At 39.6% G+C, this 24283-nt stretch overlaps 1 protein-coding gene across 1 annotated transcript in view; it reads left to right on the top strand.

The window, feature by feature from the left end:
- Positions 1–22928, top strand: part of rims3 (regulating synaptic membrane exocytosis 3) — a 44260-nt gene extending 21332 nt beyond the window's left edge. Inside the window, exons 3-7 of the mRNA XM_042506641.2 lie at positions 13128–13269; positions 13357–13469; positions 14832–14933; positions 15013–15152; positions 15688–22928. Of these exons, the coding sequence (XP_042362575.1) occupies positions 13128–13269; positions 13357–13469; positions 14832–14933; positions 15013–15152; positions 15688–15900 (710 nt within the window). The 3' untranslated portion in view covers positions 15901–22928. The remainder of the gene's footprint in view (positions 1–13127; positions 13270–13356; positions 13470–14831; positions 14934–15012; positions 15153–15687) is intronic.
- Positions 22929–24283: the final 1355 nt, after the last annotated feature.

The raw sequence follows: 24283 nt of genomic DNA on the forward strand, positions 1-24283 counted from the left end.
GCATGTGTCAATGGGCCACAAACTCCAAAATAAACATCTTCACACTGACTTTAGATGTCTAAAGTAGGACAAGGACATTTTTTTTTAAACCGCAGCCTTGCAGAAGCTTGCTTGTTAATGGAGGCTATATAATTGTGCCTTCTGGTGTTTCCAAACAATAATGTGTCTGTTGGCACTTTAGAGAGTCATAACTCATATAATAATGTCATATTAGCAATCCATTTGGCATCGCAAAATGCATGTTGTCACTTTTTATGTTTCCCTTGTCTCTGTACTTTATATGTGAAGAAAGGTGTCAAAATTTGATTACAGCATCAAAGAATAATGTAGACTAAAACATAAATCTATGAGCAAGAACACTTACAAAACACAGGCAGCATAGAAGATAAAGTTAGATGCAAAACCGGTGTTGTTGTATAAGCTGTGCTTCCATATTTAGATCCTTTTGATACATGTTATTTTTGTGCATTCCTACATAGATGGTGTATGGTTTTTCTCCCATAGTATATATCAGTTTCCCACATGTAACTCCATTCATAGACCTGACTCCCACTGTGTCATTGTCTCATTATTCTGGGTTTTATAACAGGCGAGTGTCGAGGATGGCATTTTGGTTCTGTCTGTGTTCTATTTATTACCTGCTATTATTGGTATCGGTGAGGAGAGAGCACACACACACACACACACACACACACACACACACACACACACACACACACACACACACACACACACACACACACACACACACACGCTCGCAGTTTCCCAGGTTTAATGGGTGAGTCACTCCTCCGCTGAACACTGTCTTATCTCCTGAGCGGGTTTATCCATGACTGTGAAAACAGGGCCAACAGAGCATCTCTCAGCACACTGTCAGTCTGCACGGAGGGACGAGGCTTGCAGAGAAGCGCCTCTGATGAGATGCAGTGCTCCATGAGAGTTAGATTAAAGGACACCAGGCGTGGATGTGTGTCTGCCTGCGTCCCTGTGAAAGGCTTGAACTCTGAGCCTCCCCTTCCAGTTTATATATGTGTGTGTTTGGCTAGTTCAATCACCTCACTCTTTTCTGCTCCATTTAGCTCTCGCAACCCACTCAACACCCATCCTCTTTATTTTCTCCACCTTGCTTTTCAATTCCATTTTTAAAATATTATTTATTTAAATCTGTCTGTTGTCTGCGTGTTTATTTCTGAGGTGCTGTAGATACTGTTAAAATAAACCAGAGACGCAGAGAAGAAACAGAGGCAGAGATGGAAAAATGTGACACAGGTAGAGAATACTTGTTAGTTTGCTTATTGAATTGATTCCAACTTTGTTCTCTAGACCCATAGCAGCTACGTCTCTGGGTGTACTATTGTCAGACAAATCATTTCTGAGTTGGCTGACTGGAACTCTAGCTCCTGGGAGTGAAGATATGTGAAGAGGCACATATATAAGTAACCCATTTTTCATGCTTCTCAGTTACTTTTATTTTGTGTTTTATTGAAATAACACAGGTGCTTCTGCTTTTGGCCATATACGAGAATTGAATCCTTGTGAGCTTTGTTTCTCTGTGTTAAGAAAATTTGCAGGGTGTCTGCAGGTCCTTAAAAAGTCTTAAAAATGTTTCATTTTTCATTTCATTCATTTTATTTTTAATATTCAAGCTCAAAAGGCATCAAATAGTCTCAGGGTTTCCGACACTTTCATTTATTTGTGGCCGCCTACCACAATCAACTTATCTGCCCCAACGTATTTAAAATTTTTGGAGCTGGACTTACCATTTGGAGTGCTATTGGAATATATACCTTTGGGTAATGCACCACGCTCTCAGAGTGCATTGTATACTCTGGGCACAGATGGAGCAGTAGAATGTCAGGTGCAGTGAAAATGAAACTTGGCAGTTCATTGCACTGGGTCTATAAGTTTGCTGTCACTCGATCGCCTCTACAGCTGCTGCTCTACAGATCAGCTCTCTGACCAGATTAGAGTTCCTCAACCTGCTGCCGAGGGAAATACAGATATCATGAAGAGTTCTGCCTGCAGTGCATTCTCACAAAAACGTCCAAATTTAGAGATGGGACAGAGAAAGAATTTCTTTTTAAAAAGGGACACAGTTCTGGTTGTTATTACTGATAAGGCTTGGCTAAAGCCTTGCTTTGATCAGTTTGCCTGAACTGCAGTATACATAAAAGGTCTTTGTAGTTTCCTAAATACCCATGAACATTGTGCTCCCCCACATTGAGATGCTCTGCAGAACAGGATGATGTGATGCAGTTGAGAGATAGCCACAGATAACATTTTTCAACAAGTTTGTTTTTGTCCTAAAATACGTAAAAAGTTCTGAGGTAGTTCTTCTAGGTAGTCCTATGCTATGTGAGTGCAGACATTCCCTTTTTTATTGTCATTCGTGTCACATTATACACTGTAGCTGAACGTTTCTGTCTTCTTACAGTCAGTTTCCCAAGTTCAGCCTCTTTTTGCTCTCATTTTTGAAGATGCTGCGTATCATGTATATGAGATTGTGCCATAGCTCAACAATCCTAAACATAATGATTGAGTGGCTTTGTGATTTTGATGCACATGGTGGGGGAAGTGTGGCAGTAAAAAGAAAACCAATAATAACACATTAAAAAGTCTTAGACTACAGTCCACATGTTAAAAACAGCCTTTATTTGGTCTCCTACACTGAAGAATAGACCTGGTATTTTAGTACTCAGGGTGTTTTCGGGGTGACTCACTCATGCCCTACTTCTAGCTCTGTTTCTGAGTCACAGCTAGGAAACACACGTTAGGAATTTTGGCTGAGATATTTTGGAGAGCTTACAGTGATCAGATCCTTCGAGGGAAAATTCAACCCTAAAGAGAAATTCATACATATCAAGACAGCTCAGAAATAAGGCTTATGCACAAATGAGCAACAGTGGATACAAAGCTGTGAATTCTTAGAATAACAACAATGGAAGTTGTTGAATCACTGCAGCATTTGACCCGTGGTAACTGTGCTTTCATAATGATAGCGATTTCACAGGATGACTGCACATGATAGCTATTCATATTCTCTATGACTAATGGAAAAATCCTCCTTGAGTGTTTTGAGCTGCTATTTCAGGTGAGACTGCTGCTCTGTTGTCTCCCTCGCCCCCCTCTTGCTCCACCAACTCATTTTTCTTTTGAAGCGTATTGAGTCACTGGCTCTCCTGACACATACAAACTGAAACCTCACTCATGGCTCTAAAAGCTTTCTCTTCCCCACCGGTGCTTTTAGAGGCTACCAAACACCAGCTAAGCTGACCGGCGATCTCTTTCTCTCCCCTCTCTGTTTCTCATCTCACCACTTGTCGTACTCCCTCGTCGTCCTCTTTTTGTTTCTCCCAGCTCGCTGACATCTTAATTTTCCCTCTCCTTTATCTCTCCTCCCTTCATCTCTATCTTTTTTGGTCTCACTTTCACTCACAGTGTCTATCATGTTTTCCCAATCTCTCCCGCAGACTCCTCCATACTCCATGCTCTATTTTTAGCCAGACAGATTGTTGAACCAATCAACTGCGAATCTGTCTTTCTTTGTGCCTGTATACCCGCTATTGTGTGTTTGTATGTGTGTGTGTGTAAATAGCTTCTGCATAAATGCCGGATGAAACAAACAGTTATGAGAAAGGTAGCTGATGGACAGGATATACTAGGGCCCTGACACACCAAGCTGTTTGTCAGCTGTTCATCAATATTGGGTCATTGATGAGGATCTGTTGCCTTAGATTTGTAGTGTGTCTGTTGGCACTATTTGATCCTTGTCTGCTTCTTTTCAGCCAGATTTAGTATGTTGATTCTGCCTCAATGAAATCACTAGAACTACCCCCTTTATAATTAGAGATTCGAATCATCAGCCAGAGTGCCTTGAGTCAACAGAAACTGCTTCATGTCGAAGTCGGTTTTTTGTATGTTCGGGGTTTTTTTTGCTAGTCAGCATGCTGTAAAGTGTGCTTCTGGTGATGTTTTGATCTCCAGATTTTGCTACAGGGTAAGCGCTCTTGTCTTTCACACCACTCTTTGTTACAATGAAACTGCGGACCTACAGGTAGAGGCACAGAGGGAAAGACATACTGCTCTTCTGCTAAGAAGTGGTGAGATTCAGTCTTTCACCATTAGGTTATGTTATTAATCTGCTAACAAGCATCTTAAATCTGTCCTGTCAGTCTTCCAGTAGCCCTTTTTGAATGACAAATACAGACTACTACCACATGCTGCTATGGAGAGATATTTCCTCTCATGCAGCAGCAGACTTAATGTTCCAGTTGAACATTGGCTGGAGTCTTTGCTGTGTGTTCATGTGTAACGTTTTGGCCAAAAACAGGTGACGCGAGGCGATGCAGCAGTTGGCCTTTGCAGGCACTAGTTCTTTGATGTTGCATTGGTGTGTCTTAGGCTTTAGTGGACAGTTCACCAGCCAGTTTTACACCAAGGCCTACAACCACATATTTTACGTACATTACTGCACCTGGCCAAAAAACATAAATCTCCTGTTTTTTTTACATTTCGATTGTTCTACTGATTAAACAAAGGAGACATATCATGTTAAACCATGGCCTTTAGAGATTCTTTTTACTGTCCGCAAGAAAGTAGACATGGTTTAACAACAACGCCTCTCAACTCAAAGCTTGCACTTTGTTGGAGCTCATGGAATAACTATTTCTTCTTTGATGTATTATACATCATGTCAGAGTTTTCACACAGCAGAGCCAGCTGAAGTGTCATTGCTCATATGTTGGGAGCTTTTCGCTGATCTGGCAAACCGCACTAATAGAGTAAGAGCTCTCAGATTTAGCAACCCGCGTCGAAAATGAGTAAGAGCACTTATTGGCTCCCCAGCAAGGCTTTAACAGGCAGTGAGTCGCAGTGAGTGTCACACAGTTCAAAAGTGTGTGAGGTGAGTCACCATCTTGTGTGTGTGTGTGTATAGATGTCTGTGTGTAAAAGACCGATAATCAGGTTGTCATTACCACTCCTCTCGACATAGAGTGCTGTAAACACTCACTTATACAGAATGTACACAAGCCTGCTGCTGGCTGCTGCATGGTGCTGTTAAAGGAAAGGGGGACTGGAGAGCAGCTTTTGGTGCATAAGAGCAACACACACGCTTTTAGTTCCTTCTCAGCCAATGCAAACATACAGGTTAATTTCTAAATCTGTGTCATGGCACAGAGAGGCTGCTGCTGCACTGCAGGGAGCATCAACAAAGACATTTTGAGAATTAAAAATGTTATTGTATTTGCTCTTAAATCAGAGAGATCAAATCTGCTAAGATAATTTTCTTTCTGCTCAGTGTAAATCAATGTTTCTGGTGGATTTTCTTGACCTAAGTGCAAAATGAACTGGCATCATTTTTCTGCAAACTGTTACCTGAAACACTTAAATTTGATCAGAAGGAAGTGGAAACATCTCATCCCACTGCCAGTGTTTTGATTTTAAGACTTAATAAAACAGTTTGAGATGAACTTTTTAGTACCAAGTATTATTCTGTTTTCTCTCTGTCTCGCTGGGTATGTTAGCGGTAAATAATATGCAGTGCAACAGAAGGTTTTGTGAAATATGAAATATTTTGGTTAGTTTCTACCATATGAAGTCATCTGTTTCTTCTCATCTTCGTTTGGCCTTATTGCATCATTTGCCCATCAGCCGCCGGGTTGAGCAATCAGGAGGAAATTACATCTGAATTAGATTACTCTTTCCCTCATTGTAATTAATTGTCATTAGACAGGAGCCCGTGTGGCATATTAACTCACTGACAGACATCCTGCCATACATGAAGGTTTTAGATTTCAAGAAATCATTTCCTATGCAACATGGTGCCGAGAAAGGCTAATCGCCTCGCATTGACCACTCCCTGTCTTATGTCCCTGCCTGAGCTGTTAATGTGATTCTCACACACACTGACAGTACACACATGCCAAGACAACACAGGAGATTAGTTTTGTTTAACTCCCATGCATCATCATTAAAGCTAGAGTAACACTTTGCATACTAAGCGACACTTAACTCTCCCACATTTATTTGTTTTGCATGCTCTGTTAGAGTTTAACTGTCTTTTAAAAGTGAACTGCTGGCAGTGTCCCATAAATGGTTGAACTGTAGAGAAAAAGGTTTTAAGATGAACACAAACTTGCACACAAAACAGCCTGGAAATAAACAAAGGCATACAGACATAAAGGTGTGAAGAAGTTTCATGCTTTCCCTAGACTGTGGGCATTACAATGTATTAGTGTATGTAGTATACAGTATAGATATTCTCCTGAGTGTACTTAAAGGAATAGTTTGATGTTTTGTGAAATTCTAATTTATTCTAAGGCTGGACCCAAATATTTCACTATTTGTATAGTCATTGGTTGGACAGGTATTCAGTTTTCAATTTTGGGATTTGGATATTGTTTGGTTGATTTATTTATTTACCTATTTATTTTGAGAAATGGCAGAAAATGGATTCAATATTATTGATCACCTTATATTGCCTGTCATTGACTGCCAAACATTGATTTTCTCTCTTTTCTTTTTTTAAAATTGAAAATGGATAAAATCTTGTTTCACTGTAGACCTGCGTGCAGCATATTGATTTGCTCGGCCCCACTTTGCTCCGCTCCGCTCTTTTTCTCTTTCTCTGTTTATCCTGAGAGCTCCGTTCTACGTTAGGAACAGTTGGTGAGACTCTGCCAACACACACACAGTGACAGGGCTAAGTGTCTGCATCACACAGCCAACGTTATCAACTTGTTAGCTGTTGCTGCTTCTGTGTCGCTTGAGCTAACTAGGCAGACGATGAACTGACTACATTTATTATCAGTACTGATTGGACATCCAAATAAAAGGTGGCAAATTTTTCCTTTGAGTATTTAAAGAAACGTTACTAGCTCAACTGGAGGCATTGATACTATGAATGAGTCTTCTCAGAGTGATGAGGTGCCCTTCAGCAAAGCACTGAAACAGGCTGAAAAAGGCTGGTCACACTCGTGTTTACAGGGTGAAACTGTGTTTTGTAAACGGATGTCCTGGAGCAGGGGTTGTCAGCAGTTTTCAGACCAAGGACCACTTAGCCAAAAGAGAGAGAGAGCAGAGACTCAACATAATTTGTATAAAATTGAGCTACATAAAGATCAAGTCTGACAATAACACGTAGTGCTGCCTAAAATGCAATGTATAAACACACCCATTTATGGTGCATACAATACTAACCTATTAAGATAATAATTGGCAGGTCCTTTTATTTATACATTATGTTTGTTTCTGATGTTGATGGTATGTAATCAGTTTTCTTTTTCATCTTTTTTGTTTTGGCATTTAAGTTCTCTTTCTAAAATGTTTAGAGTCTCTTGCTAGAAAGATTTCAAAACGACAGATAATAATACAGCAAATTGGTCAGTATATTTCATGAGTAAAACTGTTCCTGTTACCTATATATATGTGTGTGTGTGTGTATATATATATAGACACACACACGCACAATGTAAATACATACTATGAATCATGAATCACTGGCTATATTCTTATGTATCTCTGTAACACCTGAATATGGTTTTGAATCACTGATTCATAATCTCTTCCCGCACTTCTTCTTTTTCCACTTTGAATCTTCCTTTTTTCCAAATTTAGCAGGGGTCCAACGGTAAAGATAACCACAACACATCTCTCATCTCCAACACTCATGCTTGGTTACTGTTGCTATGCATGGTGGATCGTTGCCGTCACCGGTGCATCCAGTAGGCATGTCGGTGCAGCCAGGGAGTCTAAAAACAGCATTCTATATTACAGCATATAATGAGAAAGGCTTCATCAGTGTTCTTTCCAAATGTCAGAGCAGCTTTAATGATCCACTGAGCGCACACACATGCACCACAAACATAAACACACACACACACACACACAGAAGCTGTATATCATGTGCAAGTGTGCATGCACTCCCAGCACACTCACAGTGTGTGGCTCTTTTCTGCATTGTTGGCGTTTTCAGTAATCCCACCTTTCTTTATCCCCCACCCCCCCGCTATTAATTCTCTCCACCTAAGCTATTAATTTTTTCCATCCCCATCACTTCTGTCATCCTCTCATCCTAATCTTCCTCCTTGTGACTTGCTCTTGCCTTATCATGAGTATCAAACATGTGATTTGCATGAGTAGTTTAAATGAATACCTTGTTTGTTTTACACACACAAAGAAAGTTTAGAGAGTGTGATTGCTCTGCGGGCTGCACATTTCTGAACCATGTGTGTCTTCAGGGACTGAAGTATTGCTCATCATAGCGAAGCCAACAGGAGACACTTGGAGCCTTGTAGCGCACAAAGACCCTCTCCTCCAGCACGGTGAAGCACAACAGCTTATGTAATGTTGTTATTTTAGCTGCTCAAACGGCATACATGTCAGACTACCTCTAATTACTCCTTCCAGGATGTGTGTGCATTTGATGTTAACACTGTATAACAAAGTTAGTTCAGCAGAGGGAGAGGAGGAAATGCGCTGAATAATTTAGAAGGGATGGACCGAGAGAAGAGAGATAGAAGTTGTGTGTCAAAGATGGACAGTGACTAGAACTACAAGAAAAGGGGGGAATGACAAGGATTTGGAAATGCACATAAAGCAAACAAAGGAGTCAGTGAATATAGGTGCATATGTATAGGAAAAGGGGGCACAGGGATAACAAAAAATGACAGCAAGCTAACAAAGAGCTGTAATAAATTAAACTGTGGGGGGAGATCCGATTTAAAGACAGAAAAAGAAGTGGTGGCTGATTAAGGACTCATGGAGAGGACAATGCGAGCAAGGAAAGACACACAGAGAGGGGAAAGGCTTATGAGCGAACACGCCAGCCGGGGCTCTTGGTGCAATGCAGACGGCATTGCCATGGAAACGAATGGAGGGAAAGCGCAGACGAGGAGGAGGGGATTAAATAGGAAGGAAGAGATCACTGCTTCGCACCATTTAGGGGGGCGGGGGGCTGACAAATGAGTAACAAGTGTTAATATAAAGTTAAATGGATAACTGCTTGATAGTTCAAAGATAGTTAGTGGGGGGTGACCCACACTCTGAGGGTATTTTGACAGATTTCAAAGTCATTAGAAATATGCATTTGACCCTCATGATTCTTAGATCATTCACACTTGTAACTGAATTATGTTTAACCCTTTAACACCTTGATCTACATCAGTTCTGTTGTGCTGTATTCAGACACCTTTTGCCAGCATTTAAACCTCTGAAACCTGATCAAATGTATTAATTTATTTAATTTAATAAAAACAAAAACAAAACAAAAACAGAGGGGAAAAGGCAGTGAGCAACTTCTAAGAAATGTCTGACAAATTGGTGACCAGAAAATGACCAGAACATAAGCTAGGGAGGGTTATCAGATATTACCCAAAACAAAGGGGGCTGGGGGATGGTGGTTACAGAAAAGAAATAATTATTTATTGAAAATTATGTTTTAGAAAAAAATAAATTAAAATATTTATTTATTACCTCCTTTTAAGTTCTTTTTTTCTTTTCTCTTTTTATATTCCTTTCCTTTATATTTCTTTTTATATTTTTTTTTTTTATTATTTTCAGGTAATTTTCTTGTAGCCTTTTACTAATTCCATGCTTATTCTGGGCCATGCCTATTGAAGTTGCTTATTGCCTTCCCCCCATGTTTTTGAAAGAAATCCAGCCAACTTGCTCAGGTTTCAGGGGGTTTGATAACAGTCAAACTCTACTCTTGGCCAGCTGGCCTGTATGGTTCAATAATGAGTTACTGTTGCAGTGACGGTGTAAAGTGCTGTGATTTGGTGACATGTTGCCTCAATAATTGATATTTGTTTAAAAAAAAGTAATGGGGGATGAGCCTGTCGCCATGGCGCCATTTGTCTCAGGTGGCATTGTCTGGGTCCAGATCCGAGGGCGGGGGTTGTCATGGCAGCAGGAGAGCATGAAGTTTGTCTGGGTGTGATGCTGCAAACAGACACACCATTTCTCTCTCACACACACATACACTGTGTGTTGGAAATACTCTTAACTGCAGGATTATAAATAGAAGGCGGCAGAAGGCAGAACCCCTCTCCTCATCTCCAGCACCCATGGGACCCCATCACTCTCGTCTCACCCATTTCTCCTTACTTCTATTTGTCCTCTCTCTTGTTTCAATCTTCACCCCTCTCTCCTCTTGTGTTAAATCTCCTCCTCTCAGCCCCCTAAAGTCTCATCAAGTGGCTTTGTTTGCTATCTGTTTATCCCCGTAGTGATGGTGATGATGCGGGGTGTCTGTGGTTGTCATGGTGATGAGATGGGCACAGCGAGGATGCTTAATGAGCTTGGAGTTGCTTGGGCTAATGAAGTGGGACGGCTGTACCTGGGTGTGCGCTTAACTGGCAACAATGAGCAACCGCTTGTTAAAAGTCTCCTTTAGTGACTGCACCATTCAACTATATGTCCTCCTATAGAGGAGAGATGTACGAGTCTCTACAGCAACTGCAGTCATAATGAGCTGCACGGACACAGCGCTAAAACAGAGGAGGTTAATCAGTTTGTTGCTCTTGTTATTGCTTTGTTAACCAGTGATTTATCTCCAAATTAGCACGTTGAAGGGGAAAAGTTAGAGATGTTTGGGAAAGGTTGAAGACATTTTCAAGAATTTAAACCCCTACAGCAGGATTATTTCAAAATGTGCCAACGTTTAAAGCCCCTGTCAAGGGGAAGCCCCGGAAATTAAGTCGGAGACTTTGTAGAGATCTTATAAAGCAAGCTGACAAAACAACTTAGAGCAGCTTTTTCATCCTCTTGTTTGACTAAATTGTCACCCTGTTGCCCAGACTGCTCACGTGCAGACACCATGGGTCTGAGTGTAAATGTTGTACGGAGGTGTGAATGTACAGACACTCCTGCGATCTACTGTTAGCATTACATTTGTGTGTGATGGTGTGCACTTGTCTCTATAGATTATTGTGTTAAACGGTTAGGGAAATTTTAAGTTGTTAATTTGCTTTATTGTTTACAGCTGTAGGGGAAAGTGTTTGTTTTTGTTTCTCTCTCTTTCTTCTTTCCACTACCAGCTTAGAGACGTAACTCTTTGAAACCTGAACCAGTTGGATTAAAAACAGGTGATGCAATGACAACAAGGAGAAGAAAATTACTTGAAAATAAGCAACACAATATTATAGATACATATATATATTACCATGTTGCTAATTGCTTTTTTGACATGTTTGAAATCAAAACAATTTGCTTCAGGTTCAAATGTTTAAATACTTGTGAAAGGCATCTGAAAGCACCACAACAAAAGTGATGTCACTATATGTATATTATATATATTATATGTCACTTTCAAAGTGTTAAAGCTAGGTTTTATTTTGGTATCATTGGGCAAAAATCCTACAGTAAACTTTGAGAATATTATAATTCAAGTGGACTGAGAGAAAACGAGATTTTCACAAGTTTTCGTGAAAGCCTTTTTCAGTGGCTGAGAATCCTGCAGAGAAAGTAGCTATACCAGCATTGGCAAGAACTGCCTACACTGCGAAGCAACACAAAAGAGAAGGCTAACAACTAACTAGCCAGTTATCCATGTATCATTTGTGGTTTGATAAACAGAGAGAGAGAGCGGGGTACGGAGGGCTGAATGAATTACTGTATGTCCATGGTCATTTAGTGGGAGCAGCTTAGGACAAAGAGGGGCGTGCTGCATAAAGAGAGTGTATTTTCTATTCCAGATTTCTGCCTACACCGCTTGTAATGTTTTAATAAAAAGTCTAAGTTAGCATATTCTTTTACATAATCACTGTATGTTTACATAAATGTAATTCATGACTGCAGTAATAAATGCACTCATATAAGGGCTTCACCTTACGATTATTTTAATACATTTTCTTCTTTAATCTGATGAGTATTTTATGATCAGGAGATGCAATTTTTTTCCCAGAATCCCATCAACTCCTAACATAAAAAAAACAATATTTGGCACTTTTGCTTGAAAAATTAGTGCAACAATTAAACATGGGTATATCAGTATATCAGTGTGTGTGTGTGTGTGTGTGTGTGTGCGCGCACGCGTGTGTGTTTGTGTGTTTGTGTTGCCCTGAAATGCATCAGTGAGCCTACATTGTCTCTTTAGACCATGAGAACTCTGGGTAATGTTGCAAGATGGACAACACAGACAAATGTGTGATGGAAGGGATAAGGAAAGGGTTGCCTGCTCAAACTGCACAAATACGCAGCCCTACCTGTCACATCCTGAATCCAAATCACATCGACTTTGCCGTACTACTTTGAACCCGGCATGTCAAGTTCCACAGAGATACAGTGTGTCATTACAGGGGATGATGCCCTGAAAGCTTCTTGTGGGGTTAGCAGCTCTCCACCTCGCTCCTGTTCTCCTCGCGTCAGCAGAGCTGTAAAGCCTAAATACCTTCGCCTCTCCCCCTCTGAGCTCAGCCTCCTGACTGTCTCTCCACACCGCCTCTCACAGCATTCCTCAAGCTGCCAATTTGTGTATGTTTCTACCTCACAAGTCAGGCCCAGGAGTCCCCCCTTGAAGCTTATTGCCCCCTGCTCACAACAGGCATTGTGAAATGGGCTTTACGTGTTTAAAATGGGCAGCAGTAATACTTGCGAGGTAGAGAGATTTTCCAATAGCGTGTGGACGTCCCAGTGGAATTTAGGTGAGATTGCCTTCTTGCTTGAGTGAACTTGCTTCAAAATAAATAGTGGGGAGATGGATGTTCTCAAGGCCACCCTGAAGTTTTCCTTATTTTTTAGTGAGATATTTAAAAAAAAACTAACATAGTGGATATTTCTTGTGCAGCCCATCATACAGCCATAAAAAAATGACAGAAACATCTGTCCTCGCTCTGTTTCAGGTGTGTTTTTATAAATTTGGTATGTAAGAAATCCTTCAAGGAACTTCTCACCTGAGAAAACTTCTGCTTTTATCTGCAGCACAAGATATGCAGGGGTTCAGATCTCTTCATATTTGTGTCTAAATGACCAGGCAGCACGTTCTTATCGTGCAGGCACTGGTCCTGTGTAATACCCGACTTACTTATCAGACAGCTCTACGGCTTCCTCTGATTATTATGCTTGGAGGATTATCCTGCTGAAATAAGGGCACTTGGAGCAGGAACTGTTACCTTTGTGTTTTTCAGACGGCGGGACGAAGAAGCTGCGCAGCACCATCCGACGGAGCACAGAGACTGGCATCGCCGTGGAGATGAGAAACCGAGTGACAAGGCAGGGCAGCAAGGACTCAACTGATGGCAGCACCAACTCAAACAGCTCTGATGGAACGTGAGTATCTGAACTGCACCTCATCTCATCTGTGTATGTACAGTATCCATTCATTTTCATCAGTACTCTGTTTCCTCCCTCTCTCAGGTTTGTCTTCCCTACCACACGCCTGGGGCCTGAGAGCCAGTTCAGTGACTTTCTGGATGGACTAGGCCCCGCTCAGATTGTAGGCCGGCAAACACTAGCTACACCCCCCATGGGTAAGATGAGTGAAATTGACCAATAGCGCCATCTTTACATGTTCAGTCCAATCTAGTATTGTTTGATTCTTTCTGGGATATAATGTGATCATTTGCACAGTTAAGGTCAGTTAAACAATGACTAAACAGCATCACTTTAGATTTATCATCAACCAGACAAGCATAAGTAAAAGGGATGTCCCAATCAAGTATTGTTTTGCCCCCGAGCTCGATCTGAGTTATTTGATATTGAGTATTAGCTGATACTGAGTCCCGATCCAATACTATTTACCTTGACAATACTGCTGCACAATGCATTTGTCAAGTACTTTAAAGTTATTTAAATAAATCCAGTGTACCTGACAGTTTAATAGCTCTGCAATGCAATACAAGAAAAAATGTCTGCATCCAATAGTTCCTAAGGGATTTTATTTTATTTTTTTACAAAATAACAAAGAAAACAAACTAAAGATAATTTTGTCTGATATGATTCCACTTAGGGCAGCATTTTCTAATGAAATGACCTAGTAAACAAACTGAAATTTCTTTAGAAATTCCTCACAAATCCACTTAGTGCTCCTTTTTTCAACAAAATAACAAAGTAAACAAACTAAAATGTCTCTTTGTGTAGCATTGTAACAAAAGTACAGAACACTATAAATGAGTACTGTAATCACAAATCCACTTCAAAGTAGTTGTAGCTGAACTTTAATATTCTCAGTCACAACAAATAAAAATCAGTCACAGTTCTGCTTATTACATTATAATAGTAAAGCTAGTTCACTAAAAATGAACAAAAAATTTCTGTTCTACTAAAGTGGTGTAGCAGCTTAAGCTGAACATAAAAAAATCATCAGTTTCTACTTATTTGAGTATCAGCATTACAATACAATCTGAATATCTGCTGCAAATTGTGCTCTCCCTTTATGATGCCTGTGTGACAGCACTGATCGGGCCTGATAGCGATCCTTCTGATCCGATTTAGACATCCCTAATAATATGCGACAATCTGATGGTGGACTGTAGTATGACAGCCAATCAAATCGACAGTTCTGTGCCAACATACAAATTGTTAGCTGCACCGCAGCATCTAAAAATACTGCACAATACTCGTGTATTCACTCAGCACGGATGAAGTTATTCTTTCATGAGGTATAAATCTTTCATGCAAAGGTCATTGCTTGTGAAAAACAACAGAACAGAGCTCCTCCATACCTGGCTGTGAGGACAGACTTACAGCTCTGTGTCGCCCTCTGCAGTTAGATGTTGGCCATTTCAGCCTCAGTAAACAGAAGCTCAGAGCACCACAGTGTTGTGAGTTTTTGGTTTAGATTGATTAGATTTCTTCTGGATTGTTACAGATGGTGTGTTTTCTCTCTACAGGGGATGTCTATGTAGGCATGGTAGACAGAGGAGGGCAGCTGGAGGTTGAGATCAACCAGGCCAGAAGGTTGACCCCAAAGCCGGGCTCCAAGAACATACCAGGTACTCTGATCTGACTTCACCCAGTGCTTTGATATTTTATTGATATGGCTCCTTTGTCTAATCTGTGCTTTGTTTGCAGCGACCTACGTAAAGGTGTATGTGCTGGAGAATGGCGTGTGCTTGGCCAAGAAGAAAACCAAAGTAGTGAAGAAGAATCTGGACCCCACCTACCAGCAGGCTCTGTTGTTTGATGAGAGTCCTCAGGGCAAAGTGCTACAGGTTTGGGACTTCATTTGACTTGCTCTTTCTTACTTTTTCCTTTTATTTTCCTCATTTTTTCATTCCTAATGATCATTTTCACACCCAACACACAGACTTGTCAACACAGTCATGTCAGTTGTTATTAGTTGGTATTGGTTTTTTCATCTGTCAAAATTCCTAGAAAATTGTAAAACATGCAAAGCCGCAGTTAAAAAAAAAAAAGAGGAATCCTTTAACCGATCTGACAGAATTATTCCCTGACTTTACTGTAAAATGTCCCACGGACTGCATTTTTATCAGTGAATTTGCATATTTCTGCTTGAGTGTATAATTACAGGAATGAGGACATTTTATATTTGGCCTCGAGAAAAAGGTGAATTTAGCAAAAACATTTTCATTCTTTACAGGAAGAGAAGTAAGTAAAGGTATTACCTGTGGCAGTAAAGATTTGTGACTAAATAAGCAACAGTCACTGTGTGATATTAGTACTTTTACTTGAGTAAAACATCTGAATACTTCCTCCACCACTGATTTGTTCTCATCTGCTCTGTAGGTAATAGTGTGGGGGGATTACGGGCGTATGGACCACAAGTGCTTCATGGGAATGGCCCAGATCCTTCTTGAGGATTTGGACCTGTCTGCCACAGTCAGCGGCTGGTACAAGCTGTTCCCTACCTCCTCTCTGGCAGATCCCAGTATCGGACCCCTCACTAGACGTCTCTCCCAGTCCTCCCTGGAGAGCGCCACCAGCCCCTCGTGCACCTAGATACCCAGTAGACACGCACATGCATGGCAAAGGCAGAGTCATGCAGACACGGACACACGTACTGTATATACACAACGACTGTATTTGATGACAGGTAGGCATACACACACACACATATACACGTACACATCTGTGCAGGAAGACACAAATACCTGATCTCATCCACCTGAACGCACACACACTGACACTATGCCCGCATTCTCACATACACTAATCAGTATTTTAGTTAAGAAAACCGTGAGCAAAACCAACTTGAAGTTAAGTTACCAGAACATGTAGCATTTTTCAACGTCCCATCTCAACACCTACCACGACACAGCGATCCACCGGGTGCCATATTCTGCATTCCAAGGTACCAGATATCCATGGCACAACTCATCCCAGGGCCATCCCAATGCCAGTTTCTAAACTCTCTATGCCAAACTAAGAAAAAAAACTTTATTTTTTAAAACCAAAGCAATTGTTATTGTTGTTCTTATTGCTATAGGTCGTAGGTGAACTAGTATATGATATAAAGTATGGATATGTAGCAGAGTCAATGACTTAGATGTAATGCAAAAAAAGAAGATACATTCTACACACACAAGCTGAGAACAGCAGGCCGAAACGCATAAACATACCTGGGCAACAGGCTTGGATGTTTCACATAATGGCTATTATGTGAGGTAGCAGCACTGCTATTCTATAATTTTCACAGGGCAGAGTTTATATATAGATATACATAAATATATATATATAAATAGATAGTTAAATACTTATTTGTGTTTATATATGTATCGGCTGCATTCTGCATGTTTGCTTGCAACCCTTGTAGAGACATTTTGGAGTGCTTCATTTTTTTTTTAAATTTAGCTTGCTGCGACCAATGTAACAGGAGTATAGCACCACTTTATTTTGCAAAAGAGCACTGCACTGAGTTAGGGAGAATGGCGGGTGACAGGGGGAGCGCTATCATCGCAAAGTAGTCAGCCAGCTACTCATTCGCTGATGAACAAAATTTCTGATCATGCCTTCATCTTTAGAGTAAAAGACTGCTGCACCGCACAGGGCACTGGGTACAAAGGTGTTCTGGGAAACGCGTCCAGCTCTTTTCTGGGATTCTTGTATTCCACATCCAGGGGGTGCCACAGCCACACTCTTTTTCTCTCTGTATACCAGCGACCAGACTTCCTGTTGATTTCCCCGTTTTGATGTCATCTTTTTTTCTTCCTTACTGATAAAGGAGGTGGGAAGGTGTTGAGTGTGCCTCTGTCTCTGTCTCTGGCACCAACCACAACCTTGAACCATCCTTCTTTCTCTTTGGTCCCCTCCTCTCTGTCACACTGACTGTAACTAAACCTGTTGTAAATGTTGTAAACACATTTTTCTTTTTGATATCTGACTATTTACGCCAGTGTTACTTTTCTAGCAGGTCTATTGTGAACCTGCCGTGCTCGGTAGTTTTACTCGTTTCAGGTGCAACAAGTCCCTCTTCATATTTCCTGTCAGGCAGTGTGTTTGTGTTTAAGATGGCACTTTACTGTAATATATGTGTTATGTTTAAATGACAAACATGCAGGGGTCGACCACTTGTTTATTTATTTGTATTTTATTCGGTCAAACTGCAGTGTGCTCTGAATCTTTTAACTGAAAGCCAGGATGGATATGTAACTCCAGTGTATTTTGAATTTCAGTGTAAAGGCCCGCTGAGACAGCTGAAACAGGTCAGTTCTACCACTGATTCTGAATTTACATCTGAGCACTCATGATAGTTATTTATTTGCAAAAAGCTTCAATCTTTTTGTGTAAATAGGTACATTTAAATCTTAAAAATATATGTCTTTAGGATGAAGGCATGCATTGGTAAAAATGTAATCATTTGCTTTTGCATTTGAGTATTTGATATATTTAAAGATGTACTATGAAGGATTTTCCTAAAAAGACTTTTACAGAAGTAAATTCTCTCAATCTTCCCTTTCGTCCCACTAGAAGTGTGTGGTGCAGGGATTGGATTTATCTGCAGAGACTCTGCCTTCTTTATTTTTTTCTAATTTCATTTTTCCTTTGCTGTGTTCGGGATGTCCCTGAGCACAGCTTGCAGGTGAGGTCTGGACTTTATAAAAAGGTAACAAACAGGTGCCAGACTGTAAGCTCCAAATACTGAGGACACAGCCCCAAAAAACATAAATATAGCAAGGCGAAATGCAAAGTGCACAAAATTTAGCTGTCGCTGGTAATGCTGTTTTCAGACGGTGAGGGCTGATTAACAGTCATGTCTGGGAGAGTCCCTGTGTGGACATCAGTGTGCAGCCCATTTTTTGAGACAGCATGGACTGCACACATAGTAAGCACACTAACTGCACATGCTCCAGTCTCTTGTTCCAAACTCCAGTCCAGCCCAAAACGCTGCAGTTAAGTCAGCCGCAAACCTCTCTAAACGGTGAAGTTAGTTTTAAGATCATTTTTTGGGCTTTTATAGCCTTTAATTGACAGGACAGTGTGAGCATGAAAGGGGGAGAGAGAGAGGGGGAGACATGCAGCAAAGGTCGTGGCCAGATTAGAACCCATGGCCGCTGCGAGGACACAGCCTCTGTACTTGGGGCGCTGCTCTATCCACTGAGCTACCAGGCGCCCCGTGAAGTTAGTTTTAAGTTGGATAATAGACAGACAAACATACACTCAGGACCCAGCAGTGCCGTCTCACTTTCACCCAACATTGGCAATAGGAGGATAGTAAACTCACCTCCAGACATTAACCCTTAACTGTCTGTGGAAGTTCAATGCAGAAAGTGTGTCTGAGCCAACAATTCCTGCATAGTATACCTTTAATATTTAACTCAAACTTACCAATGCCACTTTTTACTCGTATTTGAAGCATATTATTTGTGACTGAAAACACAAAAAAGAGGTGAAACTGACCTGTGTGCTGTTTGTAAAATGTGCAATGGTTGAGTCTTAACTGGCAGAGGAGCAGCAGGGCAAACTGAACCACTGGTGTTTACTGTTTTCTCTAATATGAACATTTCGTCCTATTCTTCAGTGGTTCAGAGTGTTTTCTGTCTGTCTCGGGACCAACACCTAACCTTGTGTATGGATAAATACATCAGAGTCGTGTTTAAGTAGCGTTGTGAGCAGAGATGACAGTTTCAAGTTATAGGCTAATAAAAGCTTGTGCGTCTTTACAAGCTTACATTTGGTTTTATCACCACCATATGTTCTGTTGTCTGCTAAGAACTGTGAAGCTCACTCCTCTCTTCATCCTTCGGCAAAAAGGGAAACTCCGAGGCAGTTTGTCTCGCCAGCACTTCAGACCAACAGAATTCACATTTCAACGCTCGTTGAACTTTGGATAAAGGGATCTCTGGCATTCTTGAATTTTTTTGGGAGGAGGATGATAGTCATTTTTTGACCCTCCCATCATATATACAGCCCTTTTTTTGAAAAACCGTCAAGGTCTGGGTTCCAATTTCTTTTTACCTTTTTGGAGCTATTCCTTGCTGGATCTGTAATTGTATGGTCATGTATATGAAGTAATTTTACGTACCTTGTTAATTTGTATCTTTCTATTTTTGTGGACAGCTGGCATGATGTAAAAATAAGGACTATTACTCTTGGTATTTGCACACATTCTCTTCAGTGCGCGCCTTTTATGAGGACAAAAAATTGGCTGATGAGTAAGAAAAATGGAAAGAACATAAAAAAATGAAAAGAAATTTCTAGACCTATATAACATCCCAGCTGAATGTTTCATCCTTGGTAGACTTAATATTTTTCCATGTGATTCCTTGGAGCTTATATAAGACCGTATTATGTCCCTTTGCTGTATAATGAGTAGTCCTAAACATTAACTGTTCTAATGATTAAAAGTAGAGAAAGATATAATGCAAAGAGATGTATAATAATCCTACAAGGGGTGTTTTTGCTAAGAGAAATTTTGCCAAATTTGTCCAAATCTCTCAATTCCTGCAACCAAAAGAAAAAGTTGAAATATTGCCTTTCTTCAAAGTGTAGTGTGGGTGTATGTCTTTCAATGAGATGCATTTATTGTACTGTGTGATGCATAATAATGAGCAGCAACATGTGAGTGAGTGAGAGATTTAAATGTGTAGATATTTATTAAAAAAGCAACTCTTAAACTCAAGTTGTGGACCACAGCGAGGAGCATTTAAGGATCAGGGTTTTTAAGATATGAACATTAACATTTCTTGTCATTGCTTTGACCTTAGATTAGAACAAACTGACTGTAGTATTACGTGATTAGCATGCATTGTCTCATCACATTTGATTTATTTTGACTCTACTGTGTTAAGTGAGTTGACAAAAGGGTCCCTTAACCCTTTTAAACTTGGACTGACATCACTTTTCCTGTGCTGTGCTCAGACACCTTTCTCAAGTATTTTAACCTCTGGAACCTAAGCAAATGTGGTTTAAATTCTTTGAAAACATGGGGAAAATGTAATGAGCAACTTGCCAAGAAACAGAAAGAAATTATTGGATTTAAATTTTTTTTTTTAAAAGCTAGGGAAATATGTCCAGAAAATGATATTTGTAATGATCATAATTATATATTTCAAATTATGCTGCAACATTATTAGTACTTTCTAAGCTTTATTTCCAGGTCATTTCCTTGTTATGGGTTTTTTTTGTGTGTGTGTGTGTGTGTGTATGTGTGCTAATTTTCAGGTAATTTTCCGTACTTGTACAACTAATTTCTTGCAAATTTTTGAGTCATTTCTTCTAAAATTTCTCATGGCCTTCTTCCCGTGTTTGTAAAATAAATTAAGCAAATTTTGCTCTGGTTTCAAAGGGTTTTAAGAGAGGTTTGAGCCTCACAAGCAGCAGGGTTGACTATGGCAGGGCAGAGTTACAGTCGGTCGTCTTAGACTTTTGTAAATGTAAAGGTTGATGCATGCAAGCAGGTTGCTGAAATGTTGGATTAATCAAAGTGTCCATTATAGACACTTTGGCAGTTTAATGGAAACGGCTCGGCGCATGCAGAGCTTGTTTAACTGCGCTTCAGACGGGTAAAGATAGTATTGGCTTGAGTTTTCTGGCTCAGCTGAGGTTTGAATGTAAGGGCTTTGGATGCTTTGGAATGTAAACTCATACTCTTGCTTGCTTCCCTATAAAATCCACCATCCGGCTTTTACTGCGTGCAAAACTTTTTATAACGTATCTTCAATCAACCTGAATCGTCTCTTGAGTGCTATGTTGGAAATGTATTTTATTTTTGTAAGGGGAGAGGTATTGTTCAGAGAAGGAGGAGAGAGAGTCAGAGAGGCACAAACCTGCCTTGAGATTTTCATGAAAATGAGGGCTTGTTCATTTTACAATGGCCTTATTTTGTGTAGGAGACATTGCTTCACTATAGTAGCACACAACTGAAAGTTTTGACAAATGTATTTTGCTTGAAATATTGTACCGAAGTTATATATGTGTATATGTATAGTTTTATGAATGTATTTCTTAATCCTTACACCAGAACTGAGGGTAATTTTTTGTCATCTTGTTTGCTATATCATCTCTTTGAAGACTTTCCAGGGACCTCGTCTGTGTTGGTTCAGACAGCCCCTACTTTTACTGTACTCTATACTGTATGTCTTATTCTTTGTGCGTTCACTTTAAAAGAACAGCTCTGTGGTTGAAACAAGCATGAATTCTGTCTGGCGAAATGCATTTTTATTTATTTAAATCGCCACGATGGCTTTCAAACTGAAAGTATTGCTATTCCCCTTCTGTCAAGCTGACAGGATTGATATGATTTTTGTACTTTGAACTCAAAAAACGTTTGACGCATGGTTACTCTGATGATTTTCTTGTATTTAACTTACGTGATGGTATGATTATGATGATAATATGACATGACGTGATGAGGAAGTCAATTAGACCCAGTACAATGTCACAGGAAATTCAATGAGATGCAAAAAATGCTGTATCTTAAAGTAGCATGGATTTAGCCTTCCACTTTGTCTTCTGGCAATAACTATTGGCTGTAGCCTGTTGCTGGGGCCTTCACCTTTGGCCTCGGCCTCTGTCTCACCCAGTAGTGTTGGGTCATGGTAACCTCAGCCTGAATCTGCATCAGCCCACCACCACGACGAATGCGATAAAAAGTCAGATCACATTCTCAAGCACTAGAAGCAATTTAGACTCGACAGAGCATGCAGCGCATTGTTAATAATTGCTATTTAACGATAGCCCCATGAGCAGCAATTTTTTATTTTTTAATTGACTTTCTTTGTCTAATGAAGCATGCATTCCAAATGTCTGTTTGCCGATGTAGCAGCTGTCAATGAGAGCAAAACAGACATTACTGCTGATCTGATGGGCAAATTGGACTTTTTGCTGCTGAATATGCCAGTTTGTCTTCATCCGCGTCCATAAATGTTGGTAATCACAGCACAAGTCTTCTGAGTAGCCATTCTGTCCTTTTAGCTGTCTGTCAAACTATATTAAGGCCACTGTAGCTCCCCTCCCCACTATCTAAGACAACCGTCATCTTATCAAGCCCAGCAAAGCACATTTGTAATTTCGACAACTGAGGTAAATCTTTCACTAGATTTAAAGGAACACAATAATATTTCCAAGCACATATAGTAAATGGTTGCCTTGGAATCGAATCTAAAGATGGATGAAAGCATCTAGTGAAATAAAACAAAACATACTGCCCAGTTAAAATGGACTGCTGGTGTTGGTAGATGAGCAGTTGTCATTTCCTAACCGGCCTTAACCTTTCCATAGTGGAGCGTACGTTTCAAAGGGCAAAGCATAGCAGACCGTCTGGTTAAAGGATGCTTATAAAGAGGAAAAAGGGAGCTGTAATTTTATACCTGTGCTTTGTAAATGTTTTCTATGTGCAGTATTTGATAATGTAAAACTGGTATTTTTGTGGTTTGTACGCTGCAGAATTGATTACTTAAGGTGCACGTAGTTTTGTAAGAAAATAGAATCAAATGGATGAAAAAAAAAACAATTTCCGATTCAAGCCTGTATTTGCATGCCCTTTGACATCTGGACGCAAAGTCAATAAAGTTTATTTGAATCACAAACAGTCGGGTTTGTATCTATCTTTGGCAAAGAAAAAAGATCCTGTAAATCTATATAATGAGAAACTCAAAATAGTAAATTAGCATCCCAAAATAACAACGTAGTAAAATAATTACCTGCAATATAATGAGAAACTTTCTCAGGATGACTTGCTTGTCTCAAAGTTTTGGCATGGTATCTCAAAATAATTAGAAATTTCCTCGAAATTATGACTTAGTATCTCAAATAAATGAGACTTTCTCAAAAATAATGACTTAGTAAAATAGTTACCTGCAAATTAATGACAAACTTTCCCAAAATAATGCCTTGCTTATCTTCAAATAATGATTTAGTATCTCAAATTAATGAGAAGCTTTCTCTAATGAGAATTTTTCACGAAATGACTTATCTTAGAATAACTTAATCTCTCAAATGAAAGAGAAGCTTTCTTAAAATGACTTCTCGAAAAACCTACTTACTTGTCTTGAAATGATGTCCTAGTATCTCAGATTTATGAGGAACTTTCTCAAAATGATTTTCTGAAATCATGACTCAATATTGCAATATAATAACAAACATTTTCAAAAATATTGACGTATCTCATAATTATGTGAAACTTTCTCAATATAATTGTTATTTTAAGATTATAAATCACTATTCCAAGAAAAGAAAGTAGCCTACTTATTTTTGAGCAAGTTTCTCATTTTTGTAGATACAGAGTACTTACTTTGAGATACTAGTCATTATTTCGAAAGATTTTCTCAATCACTAGTAGGATCTTTTTTTCCCCATCACATTATTGAAAATAGGCTTCCACACAAAAACTTCAGTTCAAGGATAAAAATTGTGGTGTATATATCTTTCATCAAATCATACATCTGCCTCACTCAAACAGGTAGCAGAAGGTCAGCACTGGACAACCATGTGTAAAAATTTCAAATTACTACAATTTATTTACAATTTAATCAAAACAATATTTATTTTGTATATTTTCACAGACAAAGATCATATGTTACATGTTCTCCAATTTCAGTGATTATTTTTATGTAGACATGAAGTCAAAAGGGGCAAAGCATGTGAAAAAAATGCAGAACTAATATACAGTACATGTTCATCAATCTTGTTTAAGAAACACAATATACAGAGATATTCTGATAAAGAATAAAAGGTACACAATATCTTGATTGACAAGTACATAAAAGATACATTCCTTTAATTGCTTTTATTTCACAGAAAATATACCAGACAAAAAAGGATCTGATTACAAGCAAACTAAAGTTAAAAGATGATCAGAAATGAAAGAGCTCAGGTGAAGCTTTATCACCCACAGAGCTGGATTTTTACTGCTTTTCCAAAAACTTTTAATCGTTAGCTGACA

Source organism: Plectropomus leopardus, chromosome 17 (genome assembly GCF_026936395.1).
Source record: "Plectropomus leopardus strain MGB_pleo_1.0 chromosome 17, ASM2693639v1, whole genome shotgun sequence".
NCBI classification, from domain to species: domain Eukaryota; kingdom Metazoa; phylum Chordata; class Actinopteri; order Perciformes; family Serranidae; genus Plectropomus; species Plectropomus leopardus.